The 21,985-nt window shown below is 43.2% G+C and overlaps 1 protein-coding gene across 3 annotated transcripts in view; it reads right to left on the bottom strand.

Annotated features, from left to right (window-relative positions):
- ABAT (4-aminobutyrate aminotransferase) overlaps positions 1 to 21,985 on the bottom strand; it is a 48,468-nt gene that overhangs the window by 6,470 nt on the left and 20,013 nt on the right. For all 3 annotated transcript variants that reach the window (XM_033073708.2, XM_033073707.2, XM_033073706.2), the window contains exons 2-12: positions 20,196 to 20,313; positions 11,497 to 11,594; positions 10,670 to 10,699; positions 9,969 to 10,086; positions 6,030 to 6,079; positions 3,276 to 3,356; positions 3,070 to 3,162; positions 2,634 to 2,696; positions 2,240 to 2,303; positions 1,489 to 1,637; positions 184 to 321 (exon numbers count right to left, since the gene is read on the bottom strand). In XM_033073708.2, coding sequence (XP_032929599.1) covers positions 184 to 321; positions 1,489 to 1,637; positions 2,240 to 2,303; positions 2,634 to 2,696; positions 3,070 to 3,162; positions 3,276 to 3,356; positions 6,030 to 6,079; positions 9,969 to 10,086; positions 10,670 to 10,699; positions 11,497 to 11,594; positions 20,196 to 20,265 — 954 coding nt within the window. In that variant the 5' untranslated portion in view covers positions 20,266 to 20,313. The remainder of the gene's footprint in view (positions 1 to 183; positions 322 to 1,488; positions 1,638 to 2,239; positions 2,304 to 2,633; positions 2,697 to 3,069; positions 3,163 to 3,275; positions 3,357 to 6,029; positions 6,080 to 9,968; positions 10,087 to 10,669; positions 10,700 to 11,496; positions 11,595 to 20,195; positions 20,314 to 21,985) is intronic.

The following is a 21,985-nucleotide window of genomic DNA, read 5'->3' as shown; positions in this document are numbered from 1 at the left end:
ATTTATTGGATAGAGGAAGCCATTAGGTGTGAATCAAATGAAAGAGAGCAGGTATTGTGGTACATAACTAAGGAAGTCTGTGAAACTCTCCAAGAGACTGGGGCAGGGCAAAGCTGGGGACATCCACAATGTGTGGGTGCAGGTTTTTGCCAGCACTGAGTACCCAGAGAAATGTTTTATTACCTTTCTGGCAATATCTCTCAGCTTTCTGAAGAAGTCATCTGAAGCATGATTGTCCCCACCCTCTGATTGTATGGGTTCCACAATGATTCCAGCCACAATCTTCTTCTTTTTCCTGTACTTTACAATCAGGTCTTCCACCTGTGAATCAAACACTTATGGTACAGCCTCCTTCCAGAACATTTGTGTACTTCCTCACAGCTAGATTAAATCTCATCAGAACTTCAGCTTTGCATTCCTGGCTATAAAGGTACCAGGAAGCACAAAGGATTAACAAGTGGCTGCTCCAGCACTTAACACTGCCTTCTTGTTCCTGAAAGGGTTTAAGTCATGTCCTAATCACACTGCACATTTATCTACAGTGCTGTGGAAGCTCTAGCCAGGTTCAGCTGGCAGTGTGCTGAGCACCACTGCAGCTCACTGTGCCACAGCTGTCATTCCACCTGGGTGATATGGAAGGGGATAGATTTTCTGTCAGAAACCAAAACTCTGCTAATGTATTAGAAAAGGTAATCTGGAAAAGTCACTTTTTCCAGTCACCCACTTCTCATATATGAAAATTAATCAGATTAAATAGTGCAGAAATCCTGTTGCTGTAAGGGGCTGACAGATAATTCTCATTAACCTCCTAGTGTCAGTTGCTGCTATTAATGGTGTGTTTGTGCTTGAAATCCCCCTCAGAGCCCTCAGGCCCTGTAGGCTGTACACAGCAACAGTTTCCAAAGGGAGCCGGTAAGCCAAGCACAGACTTGCTAAGAAAATGTTTGGCTTTTTGGTTTGTTTGTTTGTTTTTACAATAATGGCTTCCAGCATTGTATTTCTCCCACCAAAGCTACCCTGGAGCAGCCCCAGGGAAGCCATTTGCTGTGCTTTCTGTGTTCTCTGAAGTGAGGCAGGTTTGGCCAAGTGGACTCACAGGTCCATCCCTGCACAATCACAGCTTTATGCCAGAAGCTGCCATGGAAAAGCTGGAAATGCTGAAATAATGTTAGAGGCTCTCTCTGCAGAGAGGGCTGTCCACACTGTGCTCTCTCTCAGCCCATGGCCCTTTGGTAAGGGCTGGCAGAGTTCACTGTGATACAATGAAGTTCTGAGGGTGAAATTTCTCTTTGGTATCACTCATGCAGCCCTGTATTCCCAGTGAGCTGGCAGGGAGAAAGGTCTGACTGTAAACAACAGTGAATGCTGGTCCAATCACAGCCTGTTCCAATCCCTGAAAACATTCTTTTAGTGAAAAGCACTAATCCTACCAACACTATTCATTATTTCAAATCAAAAACAACAGAAAGCTGCCAGGGAATTTTTTACCTCCTCTAAACAACGGGCTTCTTCCTGTTGATTCTCCTTCACAAAGTCTTCCAGGGGATACTTTAGCCTTGGAAATGGAGCAATAGGCCAGTCCAGTGATGGAATGTCCAGTTTGTGAATTGCTTTAGAGTGAGTTGTAGCTAAGCAACCTAAGCCCAGAGAGGGAAAAATTGAAATAATACCCATGTAGGAACAATACAAGAAAAAAGCTACCAAGAGGTGAAAAATGACCTGACTGTAGAATTCTCTTAACTGCTCTGTGTTTTTACTGTCTTCTGAAATAGTGGGTAGTTGGATTTAATCAGACTTAAATGGATTGCTCTAGATTTTAAGCATCAGTTTCCACATGCACTGTCCCAGAAGAGCAGGAGAAGCTCTGTCAGTCTGACAGGTTGCTCAGATAGGGTGGGTTTCATCCTTCCAAAGACAACTGCTCACAAAGCTCACACTTAGAGCACTCCCAGGTAACATGCTTAGAACAGGGGCTGAGTGATATCAACCAGTAGAAGTGAGTGACAGCATGTTTGTGGTGATTGTACCCCAGGAGACAGACAGGAAACTGTGGATTCAGAATGAAAATAACAGTCTGTCTGAAAAGGACTTTTCAAAAAACATAAAATCAATTCCTACTGTCACTCAAACATTCCAGTGCTGGTGGGGCTTCCAAGGCAAACCTTAATGAACCTACAGCTTCCCCACTGTGTGTCTAAGGACAAGCAGAGTGAGCTGAGGGGGACAAGGGCCAGCTTACCCAGGGTCCTGCCGTGGAAGCCGCCCATGAAGGAGAGCATGGCGTAGTCAGGACAGCCAGGGGGCTGCAAGCAGAGCACACAGTGGGGTCAGCAAGGGGCTCACATCCCCTCACTGCCCCCTGAGCTCCTCTTCCACCAGGTGCCACAAGTTGCCACAGCCTGTCCTTCACCAAGTACATTGGTCACCCCATAAACCTCCCCCTGTGCTGCACCCCCATGCATTCCTGAGGACTCCCTGATACTTGTTGGGAGCAGTCTGTATTTCACCATTTCCTAAATGTACAAAGCCCAGATTCCATTTCACATGGAGCAAACCAAACTTTTCCTCCCAATCTTCCCTTCCAAGCCCAAACCAGAGGTACATCTGTAGGTGTGGTAAAGAACCAATGTTACCTGGTTAATCATGCAGGATTCCAGTTCTTCTTTTGTGACATTATTATGGCCCCTCTCCTTGTTCTGCAAAAACCCAAACAATCCAACATGAGTGTTCCTGCAGCTGTAACCAATGCATTTATGGCTGAACCACAAACAGTAATGCTGGTGTTTAACACTGGAGTCAAGGAAGACCCTGACTATGCCTTTCATATGCTGACTATGATCTGCATTTTCTTTGTTTCCTTTCCTTTACAACTTCTAAAGCTGTGTCAACATAAAGTAAAAGCTTAGACAAAGACATTTTAATAAACATTTTATACTAGACTGAATATAAAGAACATAATGAACAAGACAATCTCCAAGCTTCCCTTTGTTTTGCAGTAACAATTCTGATTATGAGTAAATATACATTTCTACATCTAAACCTACAAAAATATCTTAATGTTTTACTTACTCTGTACCACATGAATATGGCTTTAAAGGCATTTTCATTAGAGCAGGATCCACAAGACATGGTCATCACCTGTGACAAACCCTTAGGAGCCACCTGTCAGCAAAGACAGAAAATTACTCTTGAAATACTGAACACAAGTATAGTGCAACGTGATAATAACAGTGATGATAATAACAGTGATCAGTCCACAGATATCTCAAACTCACTGATAGCAAAGACTCCTTCAGCTTTTCTGTGAAGTTCTCTGGAGGTAAAATCCCTAGGGCAGGTCTGTTGATAAAAGTGCTCTGAAACAACAAAGGAAGAGGAATTGTTAGCTCTTGCTATCACATGGAAAATATGTTGATATCAAAGCAGTTCCATTTTATTCCAGTTATAAATACCAGGCAGAAGTCTGTATCATGGCACAGTAGTTTTAAGGTAGGGACTACTATTCCTGCCTTAGCACATGTTTTCCTGTCTAATCCTTACTACTTTATTCTTGCAGGACACCTTAGGAAAGGTGCATGCTAACTCACACTGACATTTCCTCTTCAATATTGCCATTTTAGCTGCTCAATCTCCATTTTCCTTACACACAGGAAATATGCTTTTAAATCCTTATTACTGGCTTTCAGTTGGATTAGCTAAATTTATTTAGGACAGCAGCATTTTCATCCTTACTGAGCTTCAAGACAGACCACTTTGGAACAGTGGGAAGGTAGAGCCAGGCTCTTCAATGGAAGATGAGGAGCCAGGGGCATGGATCAAAGCATGAGAAGTACTGGTTTGGGTATAGGGAAAAGGTTTTGCAGGAAGAGAACAGTGAAGCAGTGAAACAGGCTGCTCTTCTGGAGACCTTCAAGGTCCCAGACAGAGCCCTGAGCACCCTGGTCTCATCTCACAGCCACCCATCTTGGAGCAGGAGGGTGGCCAAGAGACCACCTGAGCTCCCTTCCAGCTTCAGTGGTGCTGTGAACTGGCCACATCAGGGGTCACACCTTTGGGAAAGGTAATTTTGGTGTCAGGGAACAGCAGCCTGCAGCCCACACAGGGATTTCTAAGGAACAGCTCTGGAAGAAGCCCCTCAGCCTCCCCAGTCCACTAATGGAGATGAATGTCACATTTATGCAATTAATTTAAATTGTGTCATGGATTAAAATTGATTCATTGCTGCTCTTGGTCTTTGTGGGTAATCTTATTCAATTCATACCATGCTACTCTTTATTTTAAATTAAATTTTCTCAGAGAAGGACAAGCTCAATAAATTTGCCAACTGCCAAGCAGCTTTATTTGCCCTTTTCTTTTGTTTGTTGCTTTTCTTGTTGAACAAGTAATGGCTGAAATGAAAGGCTGAGCTTTGACAAGTTAAGTCTCAATAGGTCTCCAGAAGGGACACACAGCCTCCCCCAGAACACTCCTATTTTCAGTGCAGCTGAAGCTTGCACATTTATCAGCATCCTTCAGTCCTTCTCCTCAACACAAATATTTGTTCCAAGAAGTGTGAGGCACAGCAGAAGGTGGAAGTGGTCACACATTTCAGGACATTTCATCAGGATGCTTAGGGAAAACCAAGTATCACACAAGACAGAACGCTGGATGAGCTAGGACTTTGGGAATTGTTTAAGGTCCTACTCCCAAAACACTGTTTCAACAGACTCAAGTTTAAAAGAAAACCTAAGCAAGGGTGCTAATGACAGGTTAACACAACATTTTTGTTTAGTAGCTATGAGAAATCTTACTTGACTTTTAATCTCATGTTCAGAAGTAAATTTTCATATCAAGTCAAAAAGAGAAGACCACAAATTTGTTGTGAATTTGATTATGAGCTGTCACAATCAATTGATAACATTTCCCATCAAGCAGAAAAGTGTATTTTTCTTTTGTAGTTAATGAGATACCCAGAACTGAGAAAAACAGAACATTGACATCAAGCTGCTGTGGGCTCAAATAAACAGATGCACATTCTGTGTTGATAGCTGGCTACAGAGAGGGTATGTGGAGCATTACAGACAAACCAAATGAAAAGTCCCTCCAGGAAAACACCAATCCCTTTACTAACACCAACCCAAGCTGTGCCACTCGTGCAGGACTTTGGAGGAGTTCCTCCACTGCAGGCTTCCAGGAGTGTCACCTGCCCTTCCCCAGAGGGGAAATCAGCAACTGCCACCAGCAACAGGGCTTTTTGATTTTTTCATTGGTTTTGGGATTTTTGTTTGTTGTTTTTTGTTTTGTTTCTGAAATCTGACTATGCCTACTGCTGCATTATAGCGAAGATATTATTCTCAGAAATCATCTTTATGAGTTAATATAACTATTCATAAATATTCCAAAACATCCAGATCTGCCTTTGATAACTCCAGCATTTCTAGTCCTGGTATTTTGTTGGTTGGGTTTTTTTTGTTTGTTTGTTTTTTTTTAAATTTAACTCGAAGTATTTTAGTCCTGGGAAAAGCAGAATTTCTCACCTAAAGAGATGAGTACTCCACAAAGGAAATCAGCTCAGGGAACTCAAAAGTCTGCATTTCTTTACCCTGCTAGAGAGCACTTAGGAGGTGGGAATCAGTCACCAACTTCAAAAAAAACCCCTGAACTTCCCACAGCATTCCAGATGTAGGGCACCATGTCCAAGATACTGCATCCCCTCTCAAGGTTTTGGGCTTGCTTTCAGGCTCAAAAAAATCTTCAGAAAACATTACTAAAACGATTAATTTGAGACAGTATGTTTGAACTATGATTTAAATGTGGTTGCAAATATATCAAGTGCTTGCACCACCCAAATGTTCACTTTTTGTGAAACTTCCCAGAGGTTCTGGTGTCTTCTTAAACACTACCAAGCTCTTTTCATCTAGAAGTAAAGCAAGCAGATCCTGTCATAGGTTAAATTGAATCACTAGCATTCACTATCAGTCTAAGAAGAGAAAGGCCACGACAAGGAGAGAGAGAACTCCTTCACGTACTTCATGTTCTAATTCACTTACCAGGTTCTGTGGCTGCTGTAAAAGCTTTATCAGAGAGGGATGGCTGTAACCTAATTAAAAAGAACAAAGAAAGAAAACAGTTCTTTTTATCTGGTTACAATGAAGTAATGAGAAGCATAATCTAGAAAATAACCATAACTTAATGCTTGACTGTTTATGTGTAATTTGTATATTTGTAACTACTAATAATGGGACTTCTTTTGAAGTAGGACAAACCTCTGGGCTCTTTGTCCTTGTGCAGCCTGCCTGGGCAGGGCACAGCACAGCACTGCTGTTGGGAGCTGTGGCACACCCATTTCCTTACTTTGACAAAGTTTTGCACGGAAAAAGATGCAACAATTTATACTTACTAAGAAACTAAGCTTCAATTTTAAAACAAGGAAGGTGCTTAATTTATACCCATTGATAGTCTACAGCATAACTTGTTTGCTTACAGGCAAAACCAATTTATCTGCTGTTAAAAAACAAAAAAATCTTCGAAGGAGGCAAGAAATTTCATTTGAAGCCTGATCTCTAATGTACAAAATGCCAACGCCAGAGATTAACATTATCTTTTAAATTTCCTTGTAGAAACAGTTGGAAACCTCATCTTCCCCACTGCTCAAGAAGTCAGACCACGGTAATTTTGTTACAAAAGCTTATTGTGCTCTGAATCCCCATTCCAGGGGAATGACAAGAACCCTGATTATCCTGTGTGAGCAATGGAGCATTAGGCGACTGTGTTAACAAATTAATTATAAATTCAGATTTGAATAGTTTAGCTGAAAACAAGAGAATATCCATATTGTTTTAGTGGCATGTCATGCTGATAAATCTGTTAAAATTATTATGAAGATAATAACAGTGGCTATTTGGGACACAGAACAACTAAATCTGCATGACATCTGCTGTCATGGGATGAGCTGTTGTTAGCTAGAGGGAATTGAGAGCTGTGTCCTTGAGAACTGCACCTGGGGCTGCCCTGAGAGCCCCTCTGAGAGTAAATCAAGTATTTTAGAAATCCCCAAAGCACAGCTACTGTTGTTTAGGAAGCTCAAGGATCAGCTCTGGTGTGGCTTGTAAGAACTTGTAATCCTGTTGCTGATGTTAGCACACATGAATGCCATTGTATAAGAGATAGCATTGTCTTACATAACACAAACTTCTATTACCCCTGATTTACCCTTTTGCACACAGAATCTCTCTCCCACTGTCTTCAATTCAAGTGGTCTGCTCTAGCTCCTACCACTCCTCACCCTTGTGCCTCCTCAGAGGGGCCCAGTGAAAGGAGAGAGCATCCTCAAAGCCCCACTGCTGTAAGAGCCAGGCTGGACAGAAGCTGAGCTGGGGGTTCACAGCCAGGAACTAACACCAGGAACAACTACATGCTTGAATAACCATTACAGAACTGTGGTGGAGAAGTCAAACAACTCCAGGCTGGCATGGCACACAGGCACTAACTCGTTTCAGGGCCATGACCAGCACAAGGGTTTGCAGAGTATCAAAGCTGCTCTCAGAGGTGGCTGGGCTGGCTCCAAGGAGGGGAACCTGCTCCATCACTCTTGCTGTGTGTCTGCATCAGTGTGACAGGAACGTACATGTCCTCCAGGCTCATGAATGTGCCTGGTTGCAGAAGGAAAAACAACCAGAGCCTGCTAAAATAATGACATGGAGAAAGCCCAGAGAATCATTTGAACTGAGCAGCAGGCTGCTGTCAATAACATCAAACTACACCTCTCTGCATCTCCCCAAACAAAACAGACCTTCCCAGCACTGAAAAACACATTGTTTCATTAGCTATTCCAGGATGTTTGCTGGCAAACATGTCAATAACATCCCTCTTGCATTTGGCTCCATGGGGTTTCTAACTCTATTAGGCAGGATGAAAGGACTGCTGTGCTGCACAACTGCCCATAAAAGTGTGGTAGAACACTATTTTAATTTTTGTTTTCAGCAAGAGACAGCCCAGAGCATCTTTGCCTAGAGGTTTTTATACTTTATTTCTTATCTCTCCACACAGGCACTTATTACCTCTCAACCTCTGCTGATAAATATATTCTAGTGTAACAGATCATTATTAAATCTTGGGGAGCCCTGACGGATTCATGAAAGGTTTTATTGGATTTAGTTGCAGAGAGATAAGCACAGATGACTAACAAGCACCTTGTGATCTTGTTTTGCTCTCCCAGTCCAAGCCCTACCTCTGTCACCAAGAGGGACATTACTGGCAACCTGGGCAACTTCAGATAATCTTGTCATTCAGTACAACTGAAACATATAAATTAAGTTTGTGTGTGAGACTTAGGTCAGCCTGTAAGTATTAAATTTCCATTTACCCTTTGTTCCTGCACATCCCAGAGCCATTGTCTGAGAAGGTGCAAGAAGCACTGTACTGTAGTTCCTTTGGGACTGAGGAATGTGTTCCCTGGGATAAAACCCAGCTTGTCCTCAGGAAGGCACTGCCTCATGTGAAGGAGGAACTACATGGCTCAGGAGGGTCAGTCACAGCACTGGAGTCTTGTCCTATGGCATCAGTTTCAATCAACCAGAGAAAGTAAACTGCAGAGTCCCTGCCCATTTCTGCCCATTAAGAAAATATTTCCTCCATAAGAATTCAGTATTTTGTACACAAAACTATATTAAAAGAGGTATGCTTGCACCATCCAGCACCAGAAGATTAGGAAGCCTCAGTGCACTGTCTGTACAATTTAATTTTTGGACTATGCACTGACTTTCACACTTTGGAGTGTGCATTTGACTACATGACCAAGACTTGTTTCTCCAAACCAATTTCCTGTGTGAAGAACGGGAAGCCATGAACACATAATGCATCTCCTTTCTAGAACCCTAAAGTCCAGGCTCCTTGGCATACAAGCATTGTGCTCCTGTGTCTCACCCCTATTTCCATGAGCAGTGGCCAGGTTATCTCAGTGCAGCCTGAAGGATACAAAGCAGGGAGAACTTGTGTAGGAAATAAGCTACAGACATTGCAGGGTTCTGGAATGATTACACTGAGTGCTACAGGACAGCAACATCACTGACTGCAAAGAAGACTGGATCACTGAACACCCATCAGTCACAAGGTCTCAGAGGCCAAATATTTGGTAACAACCTAAACATCATCACATCCTGTTTCCCAGCAAAGGAGGCCTGTAGGGATGATTTTGAGTCATCACAGTTTCTATACATAGCACAAGATCTACCTTTTAAATTACCCTGGCACTTCTGCTTTTCGCTTCTGCAGAAGTGTATTTTTAAACAGCTGAGAGGAACCATGGATGAGGAGCAAACCAAGTGGACTGAAGTCCTACTGAAACCTGTATGTTCATGAGGTGGGGCTCACATTTCTGCCTTGCCTCTGCTTGCAAGGCTTCAGCAAGCCATCAGCTGACCCTGCCAGGCACCTGCCCGGCCCTGTGTCTGCCCCCTCACACAAACGAGCCGCCACCTTCGCTTCCAGTCACACCACAGCTCAGTGCTGGGCTTCTTTCATCCTGCTGCAGTCCACATGGCCCTTTTTCCCCCCCACTTTCTGGAGACAAAAATCTTAACTGGAGTGTATAATTTCATGTTAGAATGTCTACATCATGGCTGTTAATGTTTAAAACTGTAACACACTGTAACAGAATCACAGTCACAAATCCAAGCCAACAAAGACAACCTGATTTGTGGAACTTACACATTTAAGTTGAGATTAATACTAGAGCTTCTTCCTGGCTATGCACTTCCACTATGCACTTTAAGAGACCTTGAGGTATTGAATTTGTAGTTCAGCTATCCAAACCCACCACTACACAGTACACAGCAGTGAGCTGCCCCTGATCACAAGGCATTCATTATAATTATCACCTCTGGTTTTTTTTTTTTTAAATTAATCAACCAACTTCCCTGGTAGTGCCTGAGATAAGAAAATGCCAGATTTAGGACAAAACAAACCATTTTGGTACAACTGTCTCCTACCTATTGGGATGGAAGAAATCTGAGAGTAGAGATCCAACATACGATTGCCATCTACATCTACGAGGTAGTTCCCTCTGCTCTCTTCATAATTGCAAAAGAAGTGCACAGCTTCTGCATTCTTCAAGGAAAAAAAAACAATTAGTGCTTTAAAAAGTGGCAGTATGTAGGAAGGTGCAACTAATGGTTATACAGCAAAATTGGATAAAAATATCTAATGCTAGGATAAAAACATTATATTCACTGCATGGGAATAACTACAGCTATTTTTATAACAACTGTTAAAAGGGCAAGTCTCTGCTTTTTCTACAGAAATGAAGCACAGACTTGGAGAAATTGCTCATCTTAGGAAGGCAATATGAAGTTAGGCTGACATACTTTTAAACTCAAGCCCTAACATACCTTGTTTTCATTGTTCACTCTGTAACAACTCTGAAGTTCTTCATTAAACACATATAGTTTAAACACATATGTTGAAAGAAAAACCCCTGACACTAACAAGCTAATACTGCACTATTCAAAATATATTACAAAATATTGTATTCAGATGCACATATAAACCACACATAATGTAGTCAGCATGGAAAAACAGAGTCAGTGTTTCACCTTTCTCTGTGGCATAAACATACAAACCAGGATTTTTGAACAAGTTCTGAAATCAAAGTATTAACACCCCCCAAAATACAGAAAATTTGACAAATTACCTGAATGCCATTCAGCTTCTTCATTAATTCCTGCAGAAAAACAAATGTCAGAGTGTCAGGTGTGTAATTAACAAATACTGATAGAGAATGCATGTTTCTTTTTTATGATCCCATAAATCATATGCAAACTTTGTAGTCCTGTGTGCTTACCAGGCAACTCTACCTGCCACAGGAACTTTCATGGTGCATCTTGCAAATATTACAGTCAAAACTATGACCTGTGGCATGCAGAGCTAAACGGGCTGCAAACACAGTTTAACTGTAAATCTCCAAAAAGGGAAAGCTGCCTCTTCTATATTGACCAACTGAACTGAGAAAACAAGAGAGAAATCAGAAAATAAGAGAAGCCAGAGTCACACAGAAGGGATACTGGTACATTGGTTCTAGAAAGACAGCTCCTTTTTATTAAGAACAACAAAAAACCCTCACAAAAACCAAAATCCCACCACATACACAAATTCTGACTCTGCCAGAATAAAATAACATCCAGAAAATGAAAACTCTTGCTTCATTTCAGAACCAAAGCATTATTTCACATCATAAAAAGTTTCTATTTCAGCAGAAGTGACCATGCCTGATGAGATGTCTTTATTAAAATGATGCTCTTTTGCTCTGAATTATTCCATGTGGGAACTTGGCAGTTGAGATTCAGCTCTGCCTCTCTGAGAGGGGCACATCATTAATGAGCTTTTCATTCTCAACCTCCTGACATCATGGAATTACATTTATTCATATAGATTCAAGGTTTGAAATGAAATCTGTTTTCTAGCAAGTTAGACACAGCTAAAGAAAAAAAAAACCCAAGTTACTATACTTTGGAAACTTACTCTGGATCGTGGTCCAGGAACTTCTGTCTTCATCAGGGGTCCATCATAATCAAAATCCACGTCAATTTTAGCTGCAGCCTGACTGATATACCTGTGTCCTGTAAGGAATAATGAAAACCTGAGTACAGACCATATTTTCTGTGCTCTCCTCTCAGAAGATACATCCATACCTGAGATGACTGAGAACACTTGACAGATGAGACCAATTACATTGAACTGTCTGACATGAACTATGTATCTCATCTTTAACCAGTCTTAAAATAAAACAAAATACCTGTGAGGTGGTTTAAAAAAAAAAACAAAACCAAAAAATTCCATGGGAAATGACATGGCAACCCTCGAGAAACAGAGGCAAATCCTCCAAAGCACAGGAAGATTGACAGCACATCTCTCTCCATCTCTTTTGTTAAGTCTGTCTATTATGCCCTGTGCAAGCTTTTGCCATAAATTTCCCACTCCTACACAGAGGGGGTTTAGTTAACTACCAGTAATAACCAAAAAGCCTGATGGAGTCCATAGGAAAAATCCAGTATGTTTTTCAACAGCTCAAAGAACACTCTTTGGGAAAAGATTTCTCTCAGAAAGGTAAATGGCCTTGTCTCACATGAAACCAGAATTCTGCAGTGCAGCTCTAAAATCTGAGTCCCAATCAGTGCAAATTTTCCTTCTGATCTTGCTGGTTTTATCCACATGTGTAGGGAATCATAATAAACTTGATACTTTAACAGAAACAAAAAGGCAAAAATCTCCAGTGCTTCACCAGTAACAGGCTCTGCTCCCCTTTCTGAAATAACTGTTTTAAAACACAGGGTTTAGGCAAACTTCATATGACAGAGACAGTTCTGGTAAGCATGTATTACAAATACACATATATTCCATTAAGGGGATTATGGGATAATATAGGGATTGTACATTTGCAAAAACAGGAAGAACAGACACCAAAGCTCTGCCAAGGTGACCAGCAACAGACTATGAGCTTGGTCTGCAGGCTGTGGTTACATGTTTAACTACACCACATTCTTGGCAATTACATTTTTGTCATGGAACATCTGCAAGCCTATAGTCAGCATGGTATCAACAACAAACTGATCTTAATACTCTTAACTTGGGGGTATCACACTTGGACCTGAAAGAAGAGGGCATAACTCTTTTTTATATCTGTGATAGCCATTTTTGGAGCAATTTGGATGGACCAAAATGAAAGTCCTTAGCTCTCCTTGTCACCAGCTGCAGCTCAGACCCAGGCTCAGCGTGGGAAGTCAGGCAACACCAGCTCTTGCCCAGGGCACTCGGAGCAGCAGGGTCTGAAGGTACCACTCACCAATGCTGCTGTGCCAGGGCTGTACTGCCAGGTTTGCTAAACAAACTGCATCCCAGTTTGGCAGAGGTGGGAGGGAGATGCCTGGGCAGGCAGGCCAGCAGGCAAACACAGAAATCCCTGGGGGGCAGCACTGCCACCAGAAACCCAGCACCAGCCCCTCTGCACTTCCATCCATAGCCACCTCTCACTGCCAGAGCAATGCACTGAACATGTTCTGTGTTTGGAACTAACAGTTGTTAAATAAACCAAATATTTATCAAGGAAAACAGAAGGTATCCTGTGATGGTGCTCAGCAGTGCTCCGAGCACAGCCATTCAGCTGAAATCTCCAACAGTGACTCGAGACATTTGCCTCAGCTTGTGTCAGCCCAAGCTGGGATGTCTCCAGTAAACCTGATTTCAAGAAAGTATCTGGAAAATCACAGCCCTTTGAAAGCATCGTTGAGTACTTAAAGTCACTGCTCATCTTGGGAAAACTTAGTCTGCAAAGACGATTATTCTCCCCAGCTTTAATTCAGATGCGTCAGTGCCTCTCCGCAAAGCTATTAATAGGTTTCGTTACAGCAACACCATTTTTGTGCCATTCTGTTTAGCATTCACATAAATTGGAGACTGCATGGCAACTGCTCCACTGAGGGGGAAAAAGCTACTGCATATAAAAGATCAAAATCTCCACAATTCATAGGCAATAAGGCTGCAGGTTTAGTAGACACACACACAAGTCTAAAAGGGGAAGAGACCAAACAAATGCTTTTGTGAACCCAATCCTTCCCCAGTGGAGATTCCACCAAACCAGCTGCAAACATTGCTGCTTCTCTCATGTCCCCTTCTCTCCCTCCCCCCAGGCTCTGGGTGCTATTTCATATGCCAAAGGGGGAAGCACCAAGAGGCACAGAGTGTACAGGACATTTCGGGACTAATAGGAATCCTGCATCATACTTGGAATCGTTTGACACAGCTGCAGATTTAAGACAGGTGAGCTATAACCTGTGTACACACTCCTCACCCTCCTGGTGCCCTGCTGCCAGAAACCCTGTGCCAGCACATCCCCTTCACACAGCCCATTTCCTCCCAGCCTCACCACTGCCCTTGCTCTGCAGGCCAAACAGGAGCTCAGGCCACTCTGCAAAGGCACAGAGGATGTCAGAGCCCTGCCAAAGGCAGAACAGGAGCTCAGGCCACTCTGCAAAGGCACAGAGGATGTCAGAGCCCTGCCAAGGGCAGAACAGGAGCTCAGGCCACTCTGCAAAGGCACAGAGGATGTCAGAGCCCTGCCAAAGGCAGAACAGGAGCTCAGGCCACTCTGCAAAGCACAGAGGATGTCAGAGCCCTGCCAAAGGCAGCCTGGGCACCCCAGCCTGGGCACTCCTGGCTTTCTGGCACCCCTCTCTGCACACCCCCTGCCACGCTTTGCTCTCAGGTCCCAAAGAACAGCAGGAGACGGGCGCTGCCTCCCTCCTGCTCCCCAGTGCCTGTGGCCCTGCTCACAGCACTGCTCCAGGACGTGGCTGCTCTCCTGCAAAGGCTTTTCCAGGCACTTGGACAGGGTGATGGATGGCTGCATCAATACCTGCTTTGTTTAGCCTGGAGGAGGATTTCAGGCCATGCTCTGTCTCCCTTGCTTCCCCCAGCATCAGCACCACAGTCTCCTAATGGTGCAAGACAATGCAAATAAATCAGGTCACCCACTGGAGTGCCTCATCCCCTGGGAAACTGCAGCAGGCTCTGCTCAGCTGCCATTTCTGTCCTGAAGGTACTCAATGAGCTTTGCAACTCAGCCCAAATTTTTCCTGTTGAACTTCTTAATATCAACTTACCCTGCAATAGAAATCCTGAAGATTCACTGTAATTCAGACTACTCCAACTAGATATTTAGGAGTTGTAGACATTTGCAGGCTCAGGTTTGGGTTTTTGCCTGCTAGAAAGGCAGCAGAGATAGGACAGGTAAAAACTGAGATTCTCACTATGACCAAGCAAGGTATTTTCAAGAATTGAGAATCCCTAGTGGTTAGCCCTTCAGTGAACTAACAGCTCTAACTTTGTAATAGAAGCTAATCCCTTGATTTTCTGTTGACATCTGAACAAATTGCCTTAGAAAAAGGGGATTTTGTGTTATATTATCTTAAGAACAGGAGCAGATGACATAATCTCAGCTGTCATCTTAAAAGTGTGTAGATCTAGTGGGCTCTGACCAAGTGTCCTTCTCTAAAGAAGCATTGCAAAGCTCTTGAATTACATTCACTAACATGACCAAGAACAGTATCCTTTTTTGCCTGGTAAACAAAGCTGTCTCTTTATCATGGCAAAAGTCAAAACACAAGCATAGGTACTGTTAATGAACTTTACTTCACAGAGCACATAGGCTGAACATTTTGCACAGCATTTTCTACCCATCCCATTTAAAGAAGGTGGGCATAAGAAGTTAAATTCTAGTTTTCTTGCAGACTTCTCAAAGCTGTCATCACACATCATCTTTCTGAAAACTTGAATAACATCAGCAAATTATCACATCCTTCCTTTTCATCCAACAGGATGTCATCACTTGCTAGCAGGCAGAAAAGCTCATTTCCCAACTTTGCTTCCCTGCACTGCCCCCACTGCTCACCAGGAGTCCCAGTCAGCAATTTTAACAAAGTACCACATTGCTATAGCAACATAATTAATATAAGTGCACCCTGCTAATTTGGGGATGCTGTTAGTCACAAAGAGCACCACTGCTGGCAGGTCTGTACTGAGTGCTTATCTCTGATAACAGAGCTACAATCAAGGCATGGCTAGAAAAAGCCTGAACCTCTCATGTGTTTGACCAAAAATAACGCTCACATTAACACAGTTCCTGAGTGTACCACTGGATATTACCTGGGAGAAACTCCAGTGAAAGGACATCAGTGTCACAAACAGGAGGAACAATCCCAAGGAAAAGAAGAGGAATGAAAGCCCATGCTGGCATAACCAGAGCTCTCAAACACAAGTGTCTTGCTGTGAAGGGGTGCAGAGGAAAGCTCTGCAGTGCCCAGGGAGGCACACGCCATGTGCCACATCACTGCAGCCCTGTGCCAGTGCACACAGGCAACCTCCCTGCATGCCTTAAACTTCCCCTCCACAGTGTGGATCAAACCACCTTCCAGACAGAATTTTTAGAGCATGGAGGCCCTGACAGCCAAAAGTAGGAGGACTGTGATTTCCTCTGAGTCCTCTTTTACGTGTTACAAGTAGAATCTGTTACTAACAGATCTTGAAAGGGAATGGCAAAAGGCCAGGCTAGCTAGAGATGTTTGGGAAATGAACAACACTATTGCATAACATTGTGAAAACTGAGACTGCTATTTACAGAGTGCTTATGCTGCAAGATCAGAAGCTCTTCCACATGAGATTGTCTGCGTTTCAGCAGTCCCACATACACACTTTGGATACTCCAAAGATGAAGAAAAAAAACTAATACCACACAGACCATAAAGAACTGTAAACTCCTGTAAGAAAGAACAAGAGAAGTTCCCCTTCACCACCCCAGCACAATCCCAAATCAACTCCTCAGGAGAGTTACAGGAACATCCAATCACTGGTCTTGTAGTTCTTGTGATCTGAACCAGTCTTAACATCTTCCCTCTTTCAACAGCTGAACAGCTACAGAGCTCACCAGGACACCTCTGGAGGTGAACAACAAACCACAGGGAACACCCAGGTGGGAAAACAGCCAGTATTGCTAGAGCCACCCTTTGTGGCACAGAATGAACAAGAAAACTGGATAGGAACATCATGTTCACTCAAGGAACTGAGAACAGCAGTCCCAGCTTGGACTGTGCCTTGTACCAGAGCCCCTTTACAAAACCAGGCTTTATGTGATTGCTTTTATATAGCTCAGCTTTTTGTGAAAATGTTTGATCAGACAGCAAAGTACAGGTTCCTCAGTCAAGCAGGAGAGGTTGCACTCCAGTTTCCAGGGCTTCAGTTGAAGATGACCTCCAGCTGAGGTCTCAATCTCAAGAAGGGGATTGTTCTCTGCTTCTGCCACACACAAATCCAAGCTGTTCTCGCTGATTTCCTTAGGGAGGTTTTAATGTACAAACCAAATAATAAAAGTAGAAAGTCTTAGCAAGGATCAATACCGGAGAAAAAAGTGTGAGTGAGAACAAATAATTTCATGGCTTCCCAGCCTCTCTGTGGTTACTGTCATGGGGACAAGTCAATAACTAGTATGAACATCTCTCAGACTCTACTGCAGCACAGCCAGGAGCTAAACACTATTATCCTCTCCAGAGAGACAGGAAACAAGCTAAGGTAGGTGAGGTACAGCCCCAACAACTGCTAGTCTGCCTAGTGCACTGCAGTGGAAGGGCACAGACTCTGGAGGAGAAAAGCTGGACCTTCAAGGAGAGACTCAAACAGTATTCAGCAGAGAGAAAAGTATGAGGGTCTTGGGGAGGCAATAGTTATCAAACATAGAAAAGGCTGCTGCAAAGAAAAAATAAACATTCAGTCTCCAGGTCCTTTGAGGGCAGGACAAATAGTAAGGACGCGATTCGTTTCCTGTTGTGAAACTTAGGGTAAATATTAGGAAAAAAGCTTTAAAGGTAAGGTCAGTTCAGCAATAAGGAAATTGCCTGGGGAGGCTGCAGAAGCAGCAGAACAGATTCAGCATCCTAGAAGGGCTTGGGTGTGCACTAATGCAAACTGATGCCACCTCCAGGCAGCAGCCTGACCTTCTGCCATGCTTTCAGTGCAGGATTCAAAGACAAATTCAACCCCTTTGGGTAATCAGCAGGAAACTGAACTACATCTCTGGAGTGCCAGCCTGTGCTCATGGTACTGCCCTACCAGCCAACAACCAACTGCCTCCAAAGCATGGAGCCAGAACAGCTTTCCTGCTGCAGTGCCCAGCTGATAAAACCAGAGGTGGCACAAAGGGAATAAACATTTACATGCACACACCAGTTGTGATCAACTTGCAGCACACCAGGCTGACAGGAGCAGCAGAACTCCATTCAGGTAAGATGGAACACCAAGATTCACCCTCATTTTCCCACCAGCAGCACCTCTCCTGGCCCTGCCTGGCTGATACCCATGGACAGCACAATGCAGGAGACTTTGTAAAAGGAAGATTAGGTTAGTTACTCACTCACTCTATTGTCATTCTGCCACCCTTCAAATTATAGTGAACTTTATCTTTGAAGGCAAACTATCAAGCAGATCAAATACAGAAGGAAAACAAAAGCATACTTGATCAAAGATTTATTTTCAAGGAGGGTATGATACTTAAATTTTTGGGTATTTAAGTTGCATATTACTGTCATGAGTGTTGCTTAGCTTTTGCATCTTGTTCAACCTAAATGGTTTTCATTTTCCCTTTCTAGTTTGCTTGCCGGGGGTTAGCATTGTGTGAGCAAGGAGAACAGTATGCAATGGTTAAGTAACAAAGATTTTCTAACTAGAGAAATAGTCAAGGATAAAAAAAAAATCTCTTTGTGTAAATAAATTTGTCACAGATGCAAGATGAACAGGATGATTTGCTTAATGCACACATGCAACTGAAACATGACAGCCTACAGACACAAAGACCTACCAAGAGGCAATCTATTCCCTCCTCTCCACCTCCATTCCCCCTTGGCAAGCCTGTCATTTCATTATCCATTATAAAAAACAGAAAGCATCAGCCCAAATGGCGCTGCAGGATTTCTGTGGGAGTAATGTAAATCTCTTTTTTAGCCTGTAAAGCTCTGAACTTGAGTGCTCAAAAATTCCTTGGAGGCAAGCACTGTGGAGCAGCAAGCTCCTGGACATCACCCTCAGCACTCCCCTAAAAGCCACAGAGCCCAGCAGCACTGCCACCTGAGCTGGGCTGAGGAAAATGGGCTGGAGCTCCAGCTTTGGCTACAGCCATCAGAGCCTCCTGCCTGCTCTGTGAGGCAGCAGAGCCACAGGACACAATTCCCCCTGGGGAGGGGCTCTCCTCTCCTCCATCGTTCCTGATCTCTGCTCACTCACACAATGAGCTCAGATCCAGAGGCTATGGGTCTCTTGTACAACCTGCAGCCAAGGCCTTCTATTGTTTGCTTTCCAGGCTTGGAAGTTTCCTGGAAGCAAGGATGGATTAATGGAGTCCAGAGCTGCTTTCCTTTCTTATGAGGATCTACCCTCCCTCACTGAGGTGAGAAAGGAAGAGGAGTTTGTGCACCTGCCCTGCACTGCCCACCTGCAGCTCTGTGCTTGGGAAGCAGCATGGAATTGTGCAAGACACTGGGAGGCACAGGGAGCATTAAGAGCTGCTGAGGTGACAGATGAGCTCAAAGGACTGACAGCTACCAGTCCTGCTTGCTGCAAGCACTTTCCATTGGCCATGATCGACCAAACAATCCCTGCTCCTGCCCAGGGTGGGTAATCAGTGCATCACTCCCATAAATAGAAGTGCATCCTGCACTGAAACACTGACCTCATATTTTCTAATAGTTATAAGACCAGACTTGGTGTTCTTTAGTCAAAGGTCAGTTGCTCCCCGAAGTGTATTATTTGAAAGGAAATCAATGATGTTTAAGTTTCTGAGCAAATGGAAGGGTGTGCTTGGTTTATCCTGGCAGTGGCATTGCAGAAGGAGGGTGGAAGGACAGCAGACACAATAAGATTTACTCAGTCACAAAAAAAGCCATGCAGTCATACTGTATTTAGTGTACCATTATATGGAATGGATGATCTTTAAGGCTCCCCACCGCTTTGTCCAACACAGCCAACAGGAATTTAGTTTTTATATCTATTTCACAGAGACTGCAGGTTTAATATACACATACACACACTCAATTTCAAGCCAGGGCTAAGCAAAAACTTGCCATTCACTTAGGAGAAAGTAGTTTGATGCTGTGTGGTAGGCTTTTATTTCACACTAGAGCTCACTCAAGGCAGAAACACACAACACCAGTGAGGGTCACATCTTCAGGCCAGTCACACAAAACCTCTTCACAAGGAAAGATGGGCAAGGCTGTGCTACACAGCACAAAGAGAAAACCCAGCTCATTTAGATGGAGGATTGTCTCATCTCTGCAACATGTAGTGCCAGAGAGTAAAAGCAAGGACTGAAGAGCTTTACTTCAGTTAGCATGTTTGCAGGATAAATTATTAACTTGATACATTCTTGTTTGAAGAATGAAAAAAAATCAGATCTACTTTGGACTACAACTGTGGTCCACTTTGGACTACAACTGCATTATTATCTAAGATGCAGAACGTCATATTCCTCCAGTTTTGAAAAACTCAACAGCACAGGACAAACCCCAGCAATGTTCAAATCAGACTTCTGTCCATCAGCACAAGGTTAACACCAAATACAAAGTAGAAAAATGCAAGGAAACACTTTCCAAATATGAAGCAGGAAAATGCAAGGAAACACTTACCAAACACCAGCAGTCTGGAGTTTTGCTGCAGGCAACAGGTCAGCTGTCGACTAAGCAACATTGATGCCATTTTATCTTTACTGAAAAAGACTCAATCTTGGGAGATTTCTTTCTTGTTCTGGAAAAAAAAAATACAAAAGAAAGAAAGAAAAATAAGAAAAGCAAACACTTATTCATGTCCCTAGAGATGCAGCCACTATTACTGTGCTCTTCATTTCAATTCCCCCTTTCATTAATTTCCATCCAAAGACACCGAGAGCATGGTTTGATGGATTAAAGCTGATGTTCAGAGCAGTCACAGGATTGAGCCCCATGTCTGATTCTTGGCTTGCTCTTGCTGAGGCAAATGACTTCCAGGCTAAAGCTGTATGTCCCAGCTTCAGCAGGGCCAGGGGGTAAAGGTCACTACCTATTTTCTCTTGCTGTTCCTCTCTACTTTCTCTACATATGTAGAACTTTTAAAAAGCGGTTTCTAATCAGTTTCTCAAGCCAAAGCTGTTGTTTTTCATTTGACCTAAGCCATCAGAAAAATCTCATCTAATACAAAAGACAGGAAGACAAGCATTAGGAAATAAAAGAAACTCAAGCCCCTGAAGAAACAGGTTTTTACCCATTAACCACAACTCTGTGAAGAGAGAATGTGAGAGCTGAGATTGTCTGGCCTGAAGAAGGCTGAGGTTGCATCCCATCAATGTGCAGTAAGCACTTTGATGGGAGGGAGCAAAGAAGGAGACAGGGGCTTCTTAGAGGTGTCCAGTGATGGGATAAAAGGCAATGGGCACAAACTAAAATACTCTGAGCTCCACCTAAACACAGGAAAGCCCCAGGCAGGTTGCCCAGAGAGCACATGGAATCACCAAGCCCGGAGATATCCACAAGCCAAATGGTCCAGAGCACACTGCTTTAGGTGTCACTGCTTGAGCAGAAGGCTGGACCAGACAGCCCCGACTCCCTCCTAACCTCAGCCACTCCATGGTTCTACCTCAGCTGCTTACATATCAATGACCTTGGGAAGTCAAGCAGCATGAAAGACAACATGACTCCCTTTTCACTCTGGATGACTCGTGCAGAAAGCGTGGCTGGAAGTCAGGAATAGATAAAACAGGTCATTGAATTATTATCCAGGACACAGGTTAAATTCAAACTTCACACTTATCATCATGGCCCCTGTGTTCTGCATAGGACACTGGAGCCCTTTGCTTGGATTTGAACCCTGATGGATGCAGATCACGGAGCAGCAGTGGACCGAGGCTTGCAGTCCAAACAAAGTGTCACTATTATCCATAAACCTGGAAAAATTTCTATTTAACAAACACACTCAGAGTAGAGCTGATCTTCCAGCAGAAGGAGTTCACAATTTACAGCTTCCATCAGTCCTATGCCATCAATAAAACATGCCAGCAGATGTTCATGACTAGATGCATGGAAGTAGCTGAACTATTGCTACCTTGATAGCAAGTATCTCTTACCCAGAAGTAAAATACCACAAATTTAGTTTCTGTAGTGTCTTTTTGCAAAATACTATTTGTTCTCCTTCACACTAGAGATTCTTCAAAATACATAAAAGAAGACAAAAATCTTCTTGCCTACAGAGATTTATAAATTCATTGACCTATTAAGACTCAGGAACAAAACCAATTCCCTGTGCCTCCCCAGACAATTGACATAACACTTGGTTTCACTTAGTTTAAGTTGAAATTCAAGGTAGTTTGCAATGAGCAAACACTTGCACAACACTTGTGCACACACTGGAAAAGCAAGATTAGCTTCCTAAGGCTTTGGGTCACAAG

Source organism: Catharus ustulatus, chromosome 16 (genome assembly GCF_009819885.2).
Source record: "Catharus ustulatus isolate bCatUst1 chromosome 16, bCatUst1.pri.v2, whole genome shotgun sequence".
Lineage (NCBI taxonomy): Eukaryota > Metazoa > Chordata > Aves > Passeriformes > Turdidae > Catharus > Catharus ustulatus.
Note: the sequence above shows the minus strand (reverse complement) of the source record. Positions and strands in the feature narration are given on the sequence as shown.